The sequence below is a fragment of the Prionailurus bengalensis genome, chromosome E3 (genome assembly GCF_016509475.1).
Source record: "Prionailurus bengalensis isolate Pbe53 chromosome E3, Fcat_Pben_1.1_paternal_pri, whole genome shotgun sequence".
Taxonomy (NCBI): Eukaryota; Metazoa; Chordata; class Mammalia; order Carnivora; family Felidae; genus Prionailurus; species Prionailurus bengalensis.
In genome coordinates this window covers 31820154-31839676 of record NC_057357.1, presented here as the reverse complement: position 1 = coordinate 31839676, position 19523 = coordinate 31820154, and the positions used below count along the sequence as shown (strand labels likewise).

The 19523-nt window shown below is 49.4% G+C and overlaps 1 protein-coding gene across 2 annotated transcripts in view; it reads left to right on the top strand.

Moving 5' to 3' along the window:
• Positions 1–19523, top strand: part of SNX29 (sorting nexin 29) — a 500693-nt gene that overhangs the window by 10824 nt on the left and 470346 nt on the right. For both annotated transcript variants that reach the window (XM_043560511.1, XM_043560512.1), the window contains exons 2-3: positions 7575–7639; positions 9362–9414. In XM_043560511.1, the coding sequence (XP_043416446.1) occupies positions 7575–7639; positions 9362–9414 (118 nt within the window). The remainder of the gene's footprint in view (positions 1–7574; positions 7640–9361; positions 9415–19523) is intronic.

Below are 19523 nucleotides of genomic sequence, written 5' to 3'. Positions count from 1 at the left end.
AAACTATGGCCCGTAGGGCAAATCCAACCCAAGGCCTGTTCTTGTAAACAGCTATGCTCGTTCCGTAATGTGTTGTCTCTGGCTGCTTTTGAGATGTCAGAGCAGAGTTGAGGAGTTGGGACCCCATGACCCACAAAGCCTAAAATGTTTACTGTCTGGCTCTTGATAGAAAAAGTTTGCCGACCTCTGTCCTGGGGCACATTAAAGGTGCAGGTTTATTCAGTGAAAACCAGAAATACAAATCATCTGAGACAGCCCATCACATGCTTAGGACTTGATAGAAACTCATTGTTAGCTGCACTTTTGCAGGGTGCGTTGCATGAACAACTCATATAATATCATTGAGTGTATCGTGTGTTTGTTGTATAAGATCACTCGGTCATCTGCTGCCACCTGTGCCGCTGTGTAGGTAATCGGTGCAGGGTGAAGGCCATGGGAACAGAAGGGCGCAGGGCCACAGCCCGGAGCAGCAGTCACAGCAGGGCTGGCTCTCCCGTGAAGGAACAGCTGTGCTGGCAGCTGGAAGCGTGTGCAGGCGCAGGCGTGGCTTTTGGTAAACTTTCGGGGAGATATTCTGACATCCTCGCATGCTATAAGAATTGCACAGATGAGGGGCGCCCGGGGGGCTCAGTCGGTTAAGCATCCGGCTCTTGGTTTCCACTCAGGTGAGCATCTCACAGTTTTGTGGGTTCAAGCCCCACGTCAGGTTGTGCGCTGCAGGTGTGGAGCCTGCTTGGGATACTCTTTCCCTCTCTCTCTCTGCTCCTCCCCTACTGTCTCTCTCAAAATAAATAAATAAACTTTACAACAAAAGAATTGCACAGATGAGAAGAAAAAACTGACTTGGTGGGGCAGTTGCTGGATATGTCCTTGAGCAGATGAGAGGAGACAGGAGTCAGAGCACAAGTGGAGGTTTCAGTTATTTAGCCTCTCAGAGCCTCAGTTTCTTCATCTCTGAAGTGGGATAATCACATGTACTTTCAGGAAGAATTTCCTAATTGCAGCATTGCTGACCGGCCAGATAACTCTGCCGTGGGGGCCGTCCTGTGTGCTGTCGGAGGTTTAACAGCATCCCTGGCCTCCACCTGCCCCGTGCCCCCTCCGACTTGTGCCGACAATATCTGCAGACATTGCCCAGTGTCCCGTGGTGAAGGCAAAATCACCCTGGTTGAGAGCCACGTATCTCCACCCGCCCTTCGTAGGGCCCCTCGTAACCAAACCTCTCAGAACTTGCTTTATTGGACTGTGCCTGTTCCCCGTTATTAGGCTGATGATGCAGAAGTGAAGGACCTCTTAGCGTCAGACCCCCTCAGTGGAACCAGAAATATGGAAGGGAAGTGAGGCGGGGGCTGGGTGCTGCTATCTGGAGTCCTTTTGCCCTCCTGCCCCCCCCCCCCTTAACAATTATTAAACCAACCATTTCAAAGTGAACAATTCACTGGCATTTACTACATTAATGATGTCGTGTAACCAGCATCTCTGTCTAGTTCCAAAAGATTTTCATCACCCCAAAGGAGACCCCGGACTCATTAAGTACTTGTGTTCTGTCTGTGTGGATTTACCTATTCTAGTTCTTTCCATCTTTTAAAGCACAGCTCAAGTTCCTACTTTTTCAGTAAGCCTCCCTGGGCCCTGGCAGAATGGCAGTGCGGCATGGTACAGGGAGCACTAGTCCAGGAGTCAGGCAGACCAGGGGCTTAACCTCTGTTGCGCCACTGATTTTGCCACGTGACCTTGGGCAGAATTCCTGGCATGCAGCGGGCACCCAGAGAACATTGCCCTTTTCTTCCCTTCCAAGCACCTGTTCAGTGCATTGTGAGGATTAGCCTTCAACCAGAGAAATACGTGGTGTGACTTTACGTCTGCCGCTGCATGGAGAGCCAGGGAAATACTACTGTTTGAGTGTGTATGTGGCCTTGATCAAATGACCTACCTCCTTTGAGAGTGGCACCTTTATTTAACCTTGACCTCCAGGGTCCTTGCAAGGATTAGAGAAGGAATGTACATAGAGTTCCTGGTATATCTTGATTGTTTTCCCCTCCCTAGAGTCCATGGGGACTTTATCACTTTTGTCCCCCTCAGGGCAGTGAGCACAGAGGCCTGGATTGCGTAGCTTCCCCCTGCTTCAGAGAGAAAGCAGCCAGTTGAAAGCATTTCTTAGAGCCAGATGTCTGACACCCCTGGGGGGGTACAGGGCTGTCCACAACAATAATAGTAGCTAACATGTAAAAAGTGATTGGTATAGACTAGGCACTGTTTTAGGTGCAATGTGGATGCTTATTTATTTAATAGATCTAGGAGGTGCAGAGAGGATAAGTAACTTACCTCTGGTCACATAGCCAGTGGTAAGGAATCTGGGCTATCCCATTCTTTTTCTTTTCTTCCTTTTTTTTTCTTTTAATGTTTATTTATTTTGGAGAGCGAGACTGAGTGCGAGCAGGGGAGGGGTAGAGAGAGAGGGAGATACAGAATTGGAAGCAGGCTCCAGGCTCTGAGCTGTCAGCACAGAGCCTAACGTGGGGCACGAACCCACGAACTGAGAGATCTGAGGTGAAGACCTGAGCTGAAGTCTTAACCGAGGGAGTTACTGAGGCACCCCTGGGCTTTCTTAACCCCTGCTCTTTCTCCCTAGGAAGTAACTGAAGGCAGGAGGTTTGTGGTAGAAATTGATTTAGGATCCTCAGGATTCTAAACATTAAAAACAACAAAGATACACATACACGTGTCATATCTTGTTAGAGCCTCAGGGGATCACTGCATTTCTCCGACAGTTTTGTGGCCCCCTGGGGGTATTCCCTGGGGTACCTTTCCATTTTCTATTTTCATTTTGATAGTGATCTACCAAGAAATTCAAAAGAAGCCTGTTCTGGCCCTTGTGGTCAAGGGTGTGGACTGAGGGCTGCCCTTGGAAAAGGCAGAGAGCAGGAAGGCTGGGGCTTGCTTCACAGAGAATCACAGAGAAATCCTTGCTGAGTCGGCAGTGGGGCTGTGACTGCAGGTTTGTTACAAGGCTTGAAAGCCAGCAAGATTTAGCAGACGGCCGAGCCAGGAGCTAGTGGACTTGAAACCGAATCTCTCCTTGAGTACTTCCCATGAGACCAGCCTTGTGTGCTCCCCACTGAGCCTCAGGGCTCCGGTGAATGGAGCCGCTTTATCTGTGTCAAGGGTTAAATGTCCATCCCTTAATGGCACCCCGCGCCGCCCTTCTTCACTGGAAGAAGGCAGGAAGGACCCTGGTGGCATAGATTCTTCTGCCTGCCTTGTCTCCACCAGGGCCCCGTGTTCCAGACTGCAGAGCTAGGAGAACATGATCTCATGCAGAAACCAGTGCCCAGAGAAGGGAAGTGAGTGTCCCTGTCACATGGCCAGCAAGCAGCCCTATGGAGATAACTCATGATGCCTTGTGACTTTCCACTGGTGGTCCTTCCACTGCTCCTCAGGGCTGTGGCCTCCCGGGCACCCCCTGCAGTGGCTGCATGCCCCCAAGGCCGCCTGGGCTCCCTTTGCCCTACGACACTCCTTTCTCTGAGTCCGCAGTTAGGGCCAGGGTGGCCACAGGTGCCTCTTCTGAGGTCAGGATGGTGTCACTCAAGTGCACTTCTTACCCGCAGAGGGATTACAGCCAGGAAGGGTGAATGGAGGGCTACGGCCTCCGTAGTGAACAGGCCTTTTTTCGCACCACGAAGAGAGGCTTTGCAAGGTAGGGCAGAGGAGGCTGCTGACATCTCATCTAGGAAGAGCAGTGGCTCAAGACACTGTAGAAGAGATGGGATCATCATGCCTGTCAGGAAGCATAGGCTGTGACGTCCTTGCTGTTCAGGTGTGGGTCAGGAACCAGCGGCCTCAGTCAGCATCACCGGGAGCTCGTGAGAAATACCAAATTCCAGGCCCCACCCAGAACTGCCGAATCAGAACCTGCCTTTGAACAAGACCCCAGGAGATTTGTGTGAATCCAGAAACTTGAGAATCACTGTGCTAAAAATGACCAGTAGCATGATGATGGAGATTTTTATTTTCTTGGCACATTTTTTTCTCCTGATTTGTTTTTTACTGTGGTAAAATACACATAACAAAATTCACCATTGTAACCACTTTTTTCAAAAAAAATTTTTTTTCACGTTTATTTATTTTTGAGACAGAGAGAGACAGAGCATGAGTGGGGGAGGGTCAGAGAGAGAGGGAGACACAGAATCTGAAACAGAATCTGACACAGAATCTGAGCTGTCAGCACAGAGCCCGATGCGGGGCTTGAAGTCACGGACCGCGAGATCGTGACCTGAGCCGAAGTTGGATGCTTAACCTAGACTGAGCCACCTAGGCGCCCCTTTTTAAATTTTTTTTTTTTCAACGTTTATTTATTTTTGGGACAGAGAGAGACAGAGCATGAACGGGGGAGGGGCAGAGAGAGAGGGAGACACAGAATCGGAAACAGGCTCCAGGCTCTGAGCCATCAGCCCAGAGCCTGACGCGGGGCTTGAACTCCCGGACCGCGAGATCGTGACCTGGCTGAAGTCGGACGCTTAACCGACTGCGCCACCCAGGTGCCCCTAGGCGCCCCTTTTTAATATTTATTTTTGAAAGAGCATGAGCATGTGCGCATGCATGAGTGGGGGAGGGGCAGAGAGAGGGAGACACAGACCCCGCAGCAGGCTCCTGGCTCTGAGCTGCCAGCACAGAGCCTGATGCGGGGCTCCAACCCATGAACTGCGGGATCATGACCTGAGCTGAATTTGGACGCTCAACCGACTGAGCCACCCAGGCACCCTGCAGTATTTATCTTTTTGGGGACTTAGCATAATGTCCTCGAGGTTCATCCATCTAGCAGATTGCAGAATTTCCTTCCTTTTTGCAGCTGAATAATAATGCATTGTGCAGATAGGGCACATTTCGCTTATCCCTTTATCTGTCGATCGACACTTGGGCTCTTTCACATTCCAGCCACTGTGAGTGATGCTGCTGTGAACATGGGTGTACAAGTATCTCTTTGAGACCCTGCTTTCAACTCTTTTGGGTGTCTACCCAGATGTGGAATAGATGGGTCATATGCTAATTGTATCACATAAATTACTTTTATGATAAAAGAAAATGGCAAGGGCATTTCAGGGTGGAAAGCCTTGTCGAGTTTCCAGCTGGCACTGCCCAAGGCCAGGTAGCGTTGTTGGATGCAGTACTTGGAAGAAGGAAGAAGGAGAGCCCGACTTGTCCATCCTGGCGTTAGAGAGAGAAGAGCGGGAGCCAAACATGTTAAACAAAGAGTAGGATTTATTGACAGACGCAGGTATCAAGAGAGCTGTTTGGGGGGTCTTGGGCAGGTGGCATCTTCAGGCGTCCTGAATGATGCTTCATCATGGCCTTGTGAGTTGGGAATGACATGGAGGCCATCCTTTCTCAGAGCCCTCCAGAAAAAATAACAGTGGCAGAGTTCGGGAAGTCAGTTGTATCACCGTGTGTCCGTGACTGGCTTTATCTCTGGGTCTGGAGTGAGGCAGCAGCCTTGTGTGGTGGCCTGGACATAGACTCTGGAGGGGCATGGTCTTGACTGAGGATCACAGTTCCACCAAGTGGTATTCAGATGAGAACAAAACCTACCCCAAACCTGTGATTTTGGTCCGTGAGGCCCTTTGTAACCGGCTCCTGCCTGCTGTCTCCTCTTTACTTCCTCCTTTTGGCTTTTTGCTCAAGTCACAGCTGATTTCCTTCTGATCCTGGAAGAGTAGAAACCAAGCTCGTTCCTGCCTCTGGGCATCTACCCTGGCTGCCTGCTCTGCCTGGAATGCTGGTCTGCTATAGTTCTCCAGGCTTGTTCCTGGTCCCCATACAGGGCTCAGCTCACCTGTCGGCTGGGCGGAGAGGCCTTCCACCGCCACCCTGGCCGCCGGGGCCTCTTGCTTCCTCCCTGTCTCATCACCCCATCTGCTTTTCCTCCGACTATGACTCTCTGACGTCCTCCCACTGTAGGTTTACTTAGGTGCCCTGGGTTTCTTCCCTAATAGAAGTTTTGCTCCATGAGAAGATGGCTCTTGTCTACCACTTAACTCCTGTGTCCCCAGCACTTGGGACACTGCCTGGCACACGGTAGAAGTTAGATTAATACTGAGTGCATCGCGCACAATGCTGTTCTCCCTGAGCTTCACCTTACCCGTCTGCGGTGTGGGGTGTGTGTGTGGGGGGGGTCCCAATCCCTTGGTTGCAGGGCGGTTGTGGAAATTACAGGGTGTGATCATGCCGAGCACTGAGTGTAGCGGCTGGCACGCAGGAAGTGCTCCACACGCGGTCACAGTGGTGGTCAGCCCAGTGGCCCTGGCATGATTTGGATGAATCGCTGACCGTCTGTGGGGTGATGCCCAGCTGGTACTCCCTGGTGAAGCCCGTGTTTAGTTGCCCAAGAGAGAAGCAGCTTGGTGGCACTTCCAGGCTTATGGCGTGGGGCATCTGCTCTTGTACCTCTGAATTTGAGTCTCGTTTGAAATGACTCTGTTCTGTGTTTGGTGCGTCACAGTACGTAGCCGTGTCTCTGTTGATTGGGGTCCCTGGGCCTCGCAAGGGACCGCAGATGTAGCTCTGACAGGGTTCTGCTTGGTGCTTTAAAGTGTGCCTGCCTTTGACCCTCATAAACAGAAGTTGAGCACACGCTACATGCATTGGTTAGGAATGCTTTTGGCCGCAAGTAACAGCCCGGCATACAGCGGTTTGAGCAAACAGGGTTGTTTGCTGTGTGAGAGGTGGGAGATTTCTGGTATTGGTTCAGCAGTGAAATGGCACCAGGCCTGGAGTCTCTGTGATTCCCTTGACCTTCCTTCCAAGCTTGTTGCTTCATGGCTGCCCGGTGATGCTCTGGCTCCCCCCAGGGTGTTTATGGTGAAGGCGTGAAGGATGGAAGGAGGAAGGAAGCGATTACCATCTGTTCTTTGATCAGGAAGGCGTGGTTTCCCCAATGCCCACGGCCCTCTGCTCTCTAAGGCCAGCCCTCCAAAAGAGGCTGAGAAAAGGAGTAATTTGGTTTTGCAGCTTGTACCGCAGGAGGTGGCCTGGGGAAAGGATGCTGGAGAGAGTGAGGTCAGCCAGTGGGCAGTGCCTGCCATACTAGGGAACCTCGGTTATAGTTACACTGTGGGTTCTCACCTGGGGGGGCAGTTTGTCCCCCGGAGGACATTTGGTAACATCCGGAGACATTTTTGTTGCCACAACCAGGGTGTGTGTATGTGTGTGCACTCGGTATCTGGTGGGTGGAGGCCGGGGATGCTGCTAAACACCCTGCCGTTCACAGGGCAGCCCCACCACAGAGAATGATCCGGCCCAAATGTTAGAAGCGCCAAGGTGGGGTAACCCTGGGTTAGACTATGCTGGACACGTTCTTCAACTTGGGGGAATACTAGTTTAGCTGCTTTCCTGTGATGCCTAACAGGCAGATGGCCAGACTCCATTGTAATGATGTAGATCATTGGTACCTGGTCTTGTTGTTCTCCTTGCAGAGGCGGTTGATGCTAGGTGGGGACAGCCCTACACCATGTGGCAGAAAGTCTCGATAAAAGGCTTACGCGCAACAGAACTAATGACGCCTTGTTGCATTTTAGGATCACAGAACAATGACTTGAAAAGACAGTTTCTGCTGGAGCGGCTCCTGGATGCAGTGAAACAGGTAAGAGGGAAGCTCGCACTTGCCTCTGAGGTCGAGTAACGGTGCCCGGCAATTCACATGGGGTCATCTCTGCCCTTCCACGTGCGCGGACTTACTCCCACTTTCTGGGAGCAGTGAGGCTGGCGGTGTTCCGCAGGAAACGATAGGGCAGGTGAGGCAGTCCGAAGCAGCGAGGGAGGGGCGCCCGCGTCCTGACTTTCTGATACCTTTGGAGGCCCCCGTCCTTCGTGACGTCCCGGTGGGAGGAGCGTTGGTGTTGGTTTCGAAGTCTCCCTCCAGGCAGTTTGATGGCAGCGCTTCCAGGAGCTGAGGTCGTGGTTGGAGTTAGCCCCTCCTGGGCACAAGAGCAGGGCAGACAGGAGGGAGGAAGCCTCGCCCAGGGTCCGGAGGGCCCTCCCGGAGGGCTCTCCTCGGTGCCACTTTTGGCGTCCGGCTTTTGGCCGGGCCTGGAAGCAAGCTTTGGCTTAGGCTGGCGTCAGCGTGCCGGCCTGGCGTGCGTGAGTCACACGTGCATCATTTAGTGCACGCTCGTCACGTGCCAGGCCCCCTGCTAAGCGCTCCCCGTTGAATCCTTCCCACCAGCCTCTGAGGCAGTTCGTATATTTAAGTATCTTTAATTCGTATATTTAAATATCTATATATTTAAGTGTATTTATTTTGAGGGGAGGGTGCAGAGGGGAAGAGAGAGGGGGAGAAAGAATCCCAAGCAGACTTTGCCCTGTCAGTGCAGAGCCCAACGCAGGGCTTGAACTCATGGACCTGGAGATCATGACCTGAGCCGAAATCAAGCGTTCAGTGCTCAGCCGACTGATTCACCCAGGCGCCCGTGGCACCACTTTAAGTGTAGCCGTTGAACAGAAATAAATTGGAGCTGATGCCCAGAGCTGCTGTTATTATTATTGTTGTTAAATATTTTAGTGGGTGAAAGTGTACATATGGTTTTTAAAAATCAATCTTACTGACATATAATTGAGGCATGCAATAAAATACACTAATTTTAAGTATGCGGTCCCACGTGTTTTGACAAATACATCATTTAAATTCATTAATGCATTCATTCTTTGGATGAATAAGTTCCGGAATCTTGCAAGCCTGCTCCCCACAGGGGAGAGAGTGGCTGATGGCTGGGCGATATTGTGAATTGAATGGTGTAACTAAAAATGGTTAAGATGGTGAATTTTACGTTATCTATATTTTACCACAATTAGAGAAGAAAGAATGGTTTGCTTTCATCTGTATCCACCCTGGGTGAATTGTCATTCGGCACAACCAGATGACATGTTTGAGGCTTGAATCATGCTGCCATAATTTCCTAGCCAGTCATAACAACTCTGGGGCCCTTTCCAAAGGCACCCATCACCACAGATTTGTGTAAGTATTAATTGTCGCCCGTGGGGAGCTCTGTGTTCAGACAGTCAGCTGCTGACATACAGAAGCTTCCTAGAAAATCTGCACAAGGCTGTGTGCTTCAGTTTTCCTCTTAGCACTGTTTTCCCACACGCCTTCCTTCTGTGCAAGTGGGAGATAAAGGCTTCAGTAGGTGGCGGCTGGAAGGCTGCCTCACGTCTTGGCTTGACACCTGGGACAAGGGGACACCCCGACTCGGTACCTGGAGTTTCTGGCCCTGTGTGTCCCAGGACCCCGAAGGCCTGTGTGGGCTGTTAGTGACGTCTGAGTGTCCCATCGCAGCCGCTAATCTCAGCGGCTTCTTTTTCCATGCAGTGCCAGATCCGCTTTGGAGGGAGAAAGGAGATCGCCTCGGATTCCGACAGCAGGTAAACGTGTCGCTTCTAAAACCATCTACTGTCAAGACCAAAAAGGCGGCCAGAGCTGAGTCGCTTCTGTGTTGTCTCTGCAGCCGAGAGGTGCGGTGATTCAGCTTGGGTAAGCTGTGGACCACCTACGCAGTGACGGCTCGTGTCGCGTATTCGCGGCTTCCTGTACTACTCCTTCTGGTAGTCCGTACTGAGGGAATTGTTTGAAATACCTTTCTGCATAAGGTTATCTTCAGGGTAATTGATAATGATGGCAAGTCAGAAATCTAAGCAGGGCATCAGTAGAACAGAATGTCACATAGCCATTAAATTGACGTCCACACAGCGTTGACTTGAAGCAGAGAAATGCACATGGAGTAATTTACAAATTATGTAGTTAAAACAAAAAGACCAGCATATAAAGTTATGTCGACGCAGAGTGATGCTAGCTATGTTAAACCACCACTCTGGCGAAGAACATACCAGAATGTGAACACAGGTAATCCTGGGTCTAAGAATATTGGGGATCTTTATACTTTCTGTTGGTCTTCATATTTTATACTGTGATTGCTTGTTTCCTTTATATATATATAAAAAAGAAGCCCCAAAATTGGCATTGACTTTCCTGACCCGGGAAGGACTGACATAATTGTGTAAGCTTCTCACATTGCCTGGGAGGAGATGGGAATGTTTTGGCAAAGGTAAGAGACACACAGGCGTTTGCTTTGTGAAGTCATTCAGTGATTCACGGTGGCGGGAGGAACGTTCCCCGCAAAGGAAGGGAAATGAGGGAACTCGCTTGCTCAGTGCTCATGTCATTCCGGAGACTGGCCGTGGCCCGGCCCACTCACCCCAGCCCGCCCAGCAGAGCCCGTTCCTGGTCTGTCCTTTCAGACCCATGTCTGTGACACACTTTACCAGCCGGAGCAAAGCGCATAGCGCCACATTGTCATAGAGCTGCAGGGACTATTTGAAACTGGTGCAGATTTAACACTGTATCCCTCCCGTATCCTGTCTCTCCTTCACCTGGTTTTTCTCCCTGGCACTTACCACCAGCTGACAGACTGTATGTTAGGCTTGTTTATTTTGTTGGTTTCTGTCTCTGGGTGTTGTCATGTCAGCTTTGTGCAGACAGGGATGTTTGCTGTCTTGATCGCTGATGTAAGTCTGGTGCTGGGAAGCGTGTAGAAGGTGCTTAGGAAAGACCCATCAGGGTGAGTGACTGGGTGAGCGCGTGCACGGCATCGTATCGTAGTCAGCTGTTTAATCTGTGGCACCACGAGGCTTGTGAGCTTTGAGGGCCGAGGGGCGACTCCTCTAGTGTGTATCTCTCTCTTTTGCACAGACATTTTGTGCCTGTCGCACATTTGGTTCTTAGTATGTGGTTGTGGCATCAGATCATTAGACCGATTTATTGTTTCAGTTCTCTTTTGTTTCAGTAGATGAAATTATTGTTATTACAGAACTTGCCATGTTGCACTGTAATAACTGGTTTATGAATGCTCTTGTGCCTTGACTGTGAACATGGAGAGACAGCAGGCAGGCCCTGGGTCCTGACCTCTCTCCTTCCCAGCGGAGTACTCGTAAGCGGACGTAAATCTGTAGTGTTTGCTGGAAGATAAAATAGCCATGGAAAGTGCCAGAGCAAAAGCTTTATCCTTAAGAGTATAAAAGCTGTATCCTTACTGAGATTTTTATTTACTTACTTGTCAGTGTCTGTTTCTGTTTCATTGATCTTTTTGTCTGTCCTTCCACCCCGTATCATACAGTTTTAATAAGTGTAAATATAGAATAATTTCTTTTTTTTTTATGATTTGCATTTTACAGTTGTTCTTGAGGCTTTACTATGGGGCCTGGCCTTGGTCAGCACAGGGGTCCTGATTTAGGGACACAAGGTCCACCTGCATCAGAATCATCTGGGAGGCTCATTCATTAATGATGCAATTCTCCCTCCCATCCTAGACCAGCTGCACATATGTGTGTGAGTGCGTGTGCATGCATGTGTGTGGATGGGTGAGGGTGTGTGTGCTCAGGACTTCTCCATCACTTTTTTATTTTCGTAATTATCCTGTTCTTTTCTTGAGAGAGACAATCCATCTCTAAATGTTAAATGAATGTGTTCTTATATAATAGAATATACTACTAAAGTTCTTAGTAGGTAAAATATTACGTTTCATAGAAGTTAGAAAGTTAATTCCTTCAATGAGAGCTGTGGTTTATGGCTAAAAGGAGGGTGCTGCTTTATGTTAATAATAATGGTTACTGCTTCTTATTTATTTTGAGAGAGAGAGAGAGAGAGAGAGAGAGAGAGCGCGTGTGCGTGCATGCACACACATGGCAGAGGAGCAGAGAGAAGCAGAGACCGAATCCCTGGCAGGCTCCACCCCATCAGCACAGAGCCCGATGGGGGGCTTGAACTCACAAACTGTGAGATGGTGACCTGAGCTGAGATCAAGAGTCAGATGCTTAACCAACTGCGCCATCCAGGTGCCCCGATAGTTACTGCTTCTCATGTCTCTGGCCACTCCTTGTGCATGTTGACGCTTAGTCTCCTACACAGTGTCTGGAGTGGTGGTGTTATTCCTTCTTCATGGATGAGGAAACAGACTCAGTCAAGTAGAGTAATGCAACCAAGGTTAGACATCTGAGAAAGTTAGAGTTCAAAGTGGGACCCTAGTTTCTTGGGCTCCAAAGTCCGTTCTTCCCGTATTAGGCTACAATTAGTGATTATGTTGATTTTGAAGCTGTGTTTAAAAAAATTGTTTTGGGGCGCCTGAGTGGCTCGGTTGGTTAAGCATCCGACTGTGGCTCAGGTCATGATTTCACAGTTCATGAGTTCTAGCCCCGCGTCGGGCTCTGTGCTGACAGCTTGGAGCCTGGAGCCTGCTTTGGATTCTGTGTCTCCCTCTCTCTCTGCCCCTTTGCTGCTCACGGCCTGTCTCTCAAAAATAAACATTAAAAAAATTGTTTTTCCCCCAAGACTCAGAGTCTTGGTCTTATCTTTGCAATATGTTTGGGTAGAGGTGGCACCACCTTCATACAGGAAAGGCCACATCATTGTCCTTATATTGTGACAAAGCTTGACCTTGCAGTTAAGAACATTTTGTTGTGGGGTCTGGAAAGATAGATGAGTCCCCTTTCTTCTTCACCCCTGACAAATGGCCCAGCACCAGAGGTCACCTCACATGTATTCACTGCTTTCCAGCTCCCCGCTGTCACCCTGTCCCGGTCACCACACCCCCCATAGGATGGCTGCCATTGACTGACTCCCTTTCTGTCCTGCTTCCTCTGCACAGAGAGACTTACGAAGAATTCAGTTGCCGTCCCTTCACTCTGCCATAGGGAACCTTCGCTCTTTGGAAAAAGACTCGCATCCCTGATACAGTCTGGCTCTTTGCTCCAGCTACTCTGGCCTGGCCTTTTCTGGTTTTGTTTTGTTTTGTTTGTTTTCAAAGTCTTTGAATAATTGTCGGGGAAGTCTTCAGGTCCCCCGACTGCAGTTCTTCCCCTGCCCCACCAGACCCCGAAGTCCCAATTATCTGGAGCTATTTTCCTTGCTCTGTACCATGGATCTGCACACTTTCTGTGAGGGGTTGTCCTTTGTGACCCCTGCTCAATACTGTCAGAGTCTAGAAATCTCTGTTTCACATTACGCGTTGGTACGATGGATTGATTACGTTTATCTGTTCAACTGCATGACAAGCTGGAAATAAACCTATTTTGCGCACACTGTGTCCACAGTGCCTGGCACATAGTAAGTGCTCAATAAATATTTATTGGATCACTCATTTGTTCAGCAGTTAGTTGCTGAATGCTTAGCTGGTGTCAGGTTCTGTGCTGGACACGGGGCCTTCTCAAGTATTTCAGGAGTGTTTCTACCCTTCAGGTGGCTTTCTTTCTACTGGGGAAGATAGCCCAGTGAGGCAGTGATTACAGAACGTGACTTGAGGGCTATGTCTAGGAGGTTGGGGATGTGCCCTGGGCAGGCTGGCGGGAGAGAGCTCTGGCTCTCACTGCCTGGCTTCGAGTCTGGCTCTTCCCCTTTGCGGTTGAGCCACCTGCCTAACTTCTCAGAGCCCAAGAATTAGGTCTACTGTGATATCTTGATTTAAACAGGAAACATATTTGTTCTTTGCCGTTCTTGGCCTTGAGCTGTAAAACCCCTGGAATTTCCAAAGCGATGAGAGCCATGAAGGTGTCTTCTGTTACGTGAATACAGTGACTTTTAGAAAGTCCCAAAGGTTGGGGGCTGGTGGCCAGGAGAACCAGCCACACTATTAGAGGGTTGGAACTTTCTTTCCCAGCAGCCCCCCCCCGCCTCCCCCGGGGAGAGGTGAGGAGCTGGAGGTGGAGTTCAGTTGCCAGCTCCTGGTGATTTAATCAGTTGTGCCTATGTCATGAAATCTTCATACAAACCCAAAAGGATGGGGTCCCGAGAGCTCCTGTGTTGATGAGCACACAGGGGTGCAGGGAGAGAGGTGCTCCTGAGGATGGCACGGAAGTTGCGTGTTCTCTTCCTTTACCTGGCCCCACGCAGCCCTCCCCCCGGCTGTTCCTGAGTTCACATCATCCTCTTACAATAAGCCGGTTATCTAGTAAGTAAAATGTTTCTCTGAGTTCTGTGAGTCGCTGTGGCAAATTCATCTAACCCACGGAGGAGGTCGTGGGAATGTTTGAGATACACAGCCGGTCAGGCAGAAGTACAGGTGACAGCCTGGGCTTGTGACTGGGGTTGGGGGGGGGGGGCAGGGGGATGTGTGGCGACTCATAGAACTGAGACCTTGTTCTGAATAGTACTAATTCACGATAGCCACACTTTTGGTTTTGTGGAGGAAAGCTCTATTAATTATGAGGGAAAGGGAATATAAGCAATTCAACAATTCCAGTAAACATAAAGAGGGAGAAAAATACAGAGAAGAACAGAGAAGGCTGAATTCATCAAATCGGGTACTCACAACATCCAGCCTTCTGGCTGGGGGAGCCCAGCGGCGAGCAGCCCCTTTGGAGTCCCAATGGAGCATCCTGAGCAGAGCGCCCTCCCCTCAGGTGGGACTTCCGACTAAGTCTTCCCACCGGGGCAACATATACACTTACCCATATGTGATTTATTAAGTCTGCCTGAGTGCGGTCCTGAGCAAGCCGTTTTTTCCTGTTTCTCTTATTGTATCTCACAATCTCTGGAGCCCGGGTGTGTGCATATTTCTCTGCCCTCCCTGATCCCTTCCAGGGGCCCAGCCTGGTCTGGCTCAAGGAGGTGAGGCGAATTAATTCCTCTTGGTGTCGGGGACAGAAGGGCCAGTTCTGATCCTGAGCCCGGATACGGAGCACAAGCCGACTAGTAAGCCCCCCATGACTGTGTGTGTGCGGCTCTGGGCGGAAATGCACGACAAACCACACCAACAGCTTCTTTGCAGAACAGACCTTCACCTGTGGGGTCTCTAATGTTGTCTCCAGGTGGAGAATGTCAGAATTGAGTTGAGGTGTAGGACACCCCGCTGGTGTCAGAGAATCGCTTGGTGGTGTGGGGAAAACGCACGCATCTGAAAAGGTGGTCAGAATCAGAGCTGCCCTGCCATTTGGGAAGATTAAGTCAGATACTGTGTGTAAAAGTGCCAGACATGTCGGAGTGTTAATTTCACTCCATACGGAGTGAAGTCTGGTGGGGACGGTCCTCACTCAGCTGGGACTCCTGCCATGCTGTCTACTGATGCAGGCACCAGTCTGCAGATGGAAGGGAAGGGCAAAAGTGTATTAGCGAGACCTTTCGATGTTCCCGAGGGTGGAAGATTTCTTTCCACATAACTCTGGGTACAGTTCTCAGACCCCACGTCCTGAGACGTGCCTCTTCTGTGTCATTCTCCTATAGGAAACTGAGAACAAGTGACTACTAAGATATAATGGATAATTGGAAGGGATCTTCTCTTAAAAGGCCAAGTGTTACCTTTGAAGGCCATTGAAAATTGACTGTCGTAGGTAAAGTTCTGGGCATGACTGTGAGTGTTGGCTTAGGGTCATAGCCAGATTCCAGTTGGTTGGACGAACAGCAGTAGGAACTTTTTTTTTTTTTAATTTTTTTTTTTTAACGTTTATTTATTTTAGAGAGAGAGAGAGAGACAGACCATGAACGGGGGAGGGTCAGAGAGAGAGAGAGAGAGAGAGAGACAGATCATGAACGGGGGAGGGTCAGAGAGATTGAGAGAGAGAGAGAGAGAGAGAGAGACAGAATCTGGAACAGGCTCCGGGCTTGGAGCTGTCAGCACAGAGCCCGACACGGGGCTCAAACTCACGGACCGTGAGATCATGACCTGAGCCGAAGTCGGATGCCCAACCGACCGAGCCACCCAGGTGCCCCACCAGTAGGAACTTTTGAAAGGCTGGCACACAGCTGTATCTGCCAAGGCTCTTGGGCAACAATCAACAGGAATCTCCAGCTAAGGATGTTGTGGGCTTGTAGAATTGATGGAAGGCCGGGTTTGGAGATGGGAAGGAGTCAAGACAACTTTGGAAGGCTCCTGTGCTAGACACAGGGGCCCAGAGGTGTCTCTTAGCAGGAATGCTGGTCCAGTTAAGGTGCCGCTGCCAGAGTGACTCTCATTCTGGCCAAGATTGAAGGTCTAGGGAGGAAACACCTGACTGGCCAGGCTCAGTCTCAGGTCACATGACCACCTGCTCGCCACCAGCCGAAGGATTTGGCTGAAGGAGCTTCCTGGGAGCCCGCTGGCCTGTGTAGTGCGAGGTGTTTCCTCGGGTCACCATCCCAAGACAGGATCCAGTGAGGCAGAAGTAAACTTTCAAATGAAATCTGGGTGCTGTTATGAAGGTGGCTGTTATGAATGAACACGGGGTGGCCATGATGCCCACCAGTTGTCCCCTGTTGCTGCTGTATTGTAGTGATAGGCTTTCTTGTGACAATACCATGCGGTTTAAAAATGTCCGTGTCTAGGGGCACCTGTGTGGCTCAGTCGCTTAAGCAGCAAACTTGGGCTCGGATCATGATCTCGCACTTCACAAGTTTGAGCCCCATATCCGGCTCTGTGCTGACAGCTCAGAGCCTGGAGCCTGCTGCAGATTCTGTGTCTCCCTCTCTCTGCCCCTCCCCTCCTTGTGCTCGGTCTCTCTCTCTCTCAAAAAATTAAATAAACATTAAAAAATAAACAAAAAATAAAAGTGTTCATGTCTATGTGATCGGTGTCCTTTGATCCTTGCAGTGACCCTGAGGGGTAGGCAAGCAGGAGCAGGGTAATTTCCCTGCTCTTACAGCTGTAAAACCTTGGAGGCTGGTCATTTTTGTAGCATTGACTTTGTATCTAGTACCCATTGGTGCTGGAGCATGCACTTTGGTTAGGTGGGTCACGTGGTTTGTAGGTAGTGAACAGGATTGGAGACAGACTTTGTTTTCCTACTGTGGTCCTGTTCTCTGACACTATAGCCCCTCGTGGTTTTCCTAACACACCGTTTCCCCAAAAAGTACTTAATGTTAAGTGTTAAATGCCAGGGCATTCAATTCCCCTCAGCTGCCTAGTGGCTCAGTGGTTCGCCTTTTCTTTTCCATTCTCAGCGATACTGGGGGAGAGACCTGGTTTGGTATTAATGTGAGGTTGAATGAAATGAAATTACTGATACTTGGTCCTTTCGACCTGCGAAGACAACAGTAGCCTACGGTTCAAAGTGTGTCCAGCACAGCCCCCTCCTCCTGTCTAAACAGAGGCTTCGGGCTTAGCCTTCCTCCAGCAGAGCGGCACAGGGGCTTGCTCTGTGGGGCCCAGTGCTGTGACAGCAATAGGTTTTCCCTTTTCAAACAGGCGTCTCTCCCGTGGAAAACAGGAGTCAAACCCAGGACAAGTAAACCAGGCTACCCATGCTCGGATGTAACAAAAGTTGCCCATCTGTTTGTGAATGGCTCAAGTCTGGGAAAGAGCGCTGCCCCTGTGCCTTTTGTACACAATGTTATTCTGTTACAGCCGAAATCGCAAAGTGTGAGCGTGTGGGAGGCAGATGTGTTTGATCTTTCGGAGATGACACAGCAAGATGCCACGGGCCTCATGTAAAGCATCAGACACCACGGACATGAAAGGAAATGGCAGGCGAGGCTCCTTGCATGATTTTGTCCTCCGAAAGCCCCCCAGGAGGAAATGGGGCAGTCAGCAGGCTCCCGAGCGCAGCGTTTCTCCTCACCCCTTCCCGTTGGATTTGCGGTCCTGCTCTGTTTGGCCCTCAGAACAAAGACCCATTCTTGTGCTTCATGAAAATTATTCCACGTACTGTCAGTCACGCTGGCCTTGGGAGAGGCTGTAATGTGTGTTTTGAATAGTTTGCCTTCCGGAAATCATGGCCCAAGGACTCAGCAGGCACTGGAAGTCACCTCAAGGGCCAGATACGTTATTGTTCCTCAGAAGCGTCTCCTTCCTCCGTGGAATTACAGAACACCGTCTGGAAGGTGTCCATTGGAATTATCGGCAGCGACCCAAACTTGGGGCCGGCAGGATGAGTGTGGGAATTGGAGCTCAGTTTGAATCCTCGTGTCGCCAGTCCCCAGTCATGTTGGACTGTGGGCAAGTTTTGACTTTCTTGTGCCTCAACGTCCTCATCTGTAAATGGGAACAGCAGTAACTTTATCGACTCAGTAGAGCTCTGAGTCAGTTCATGTGAAGCCGAACAGCTAGTATGTTTCCAGAAATTGTTAGCTATTGTTACTGTCGTTGTAATTTTATGTAAAGTGTCCGGACACTTGGTAAATATTCTCTGCGCACTGTGTCTCTTTGCCGTGATGGGTGGCAATGGGTTGGCTTTGAGTATTTGTCTCAGAACATTTAGGAAATGTACATTTTTGTGATCCTTTCAGGGAATGTTGTCAGAAGAAGTCGGAGAAAGGAGCATTTCTTCTCCTTTCAAAGCTTGCCAGGGAAGAATGATTTGTTTTGGTGATTTTTCTTTACCTGTGAAGAGTTAGAAACATTCATGAACTTTTCAGGAAGCTACAAAACAAAACCAGCTGACCTTTGCTGTTCCTTAATGTTATTCTCAGCACAGTTGAAAACTGTCGTTATGGATTCCTCTGGACACTTATGAAACCAAATGGCTTTGTCAGGCATTCCTTTTCTTCTTTTAAAGGTCTTGTTCATCATGTGATTTTTGTCTTCAGTTTGTCATGGGTTTCTTCCCAAGCTATTAGTTTGAGGTGTTGCCTGGATGTTTTAATTCTTCTCATCCTGCAAAAAATCTTGGGGTTCATTAATTGGATTTTCTATCCTCCTATCTTGAGTACTTCATTTCCACTTTGAGGATCTGTAGTAGGTGGTTCCACATTGTGTGTGTGTGTGTGTGTGTGTATAATTTTTTTTAACATTTATTTATTTGAGAGAGAGCGAGAACATGCCCAAGAAGGGGAGGGGCAGAGAGAAAGGGAGACACAGAATCCGAAGCAGGCTCCAGGCTCTGAGCTGTCAGCACAGGGCCCAACACAGAGCTCAAACCCACGAACTGCAAGATCATGACCTGAGCCGGAGTCGGATGCTTAACCGACTGAGCCACCCAGGCGCCCCTGTATATGTATATTTTTTCATGTTGTATATTCTTTTATTTTACTGTAGTGATCAAATGAATTGATTTCTTTTTGGAAAAAGATTATTTTTAGCTATAGGGGAACTCTAGGGCACTTAGCAAATCTGAGCGCATTTCCATGTCTGAATATCAATAAATATTTATATTGTTTATAGCCACTGACAATAGTGCTTGGCCCAGGGGAAACAATATGTAAGCACTGTCATCACCATCACCATCATCATCACTGTCCTGATAGCAGAGAGAGGCCATGAGCCTGAAGTCTAAGCTCTGACGTGAGAGGCCCACCCAGCCACAAACCACCAATTACCAGCCGCGTAATTTTGGACTTGATTATCTTCTCTAGGCCTCTGTTGTATCATCCGGAACATCAGATGATAATCATGGTCCCCGCTTCCTTATATATAACAATGTTTGCTTGGCACAGCCAGTAAGAACTTACTAAAACTCAATACATTGTCTCCGTATGACTTGACATACCAGTGTTTGGGCCAATTTGGAAACGAAAGGCTAGAATGACCGCTCATTAATTCCTCTATGCAACAGTTATCTATCGGTAGACTACTGTG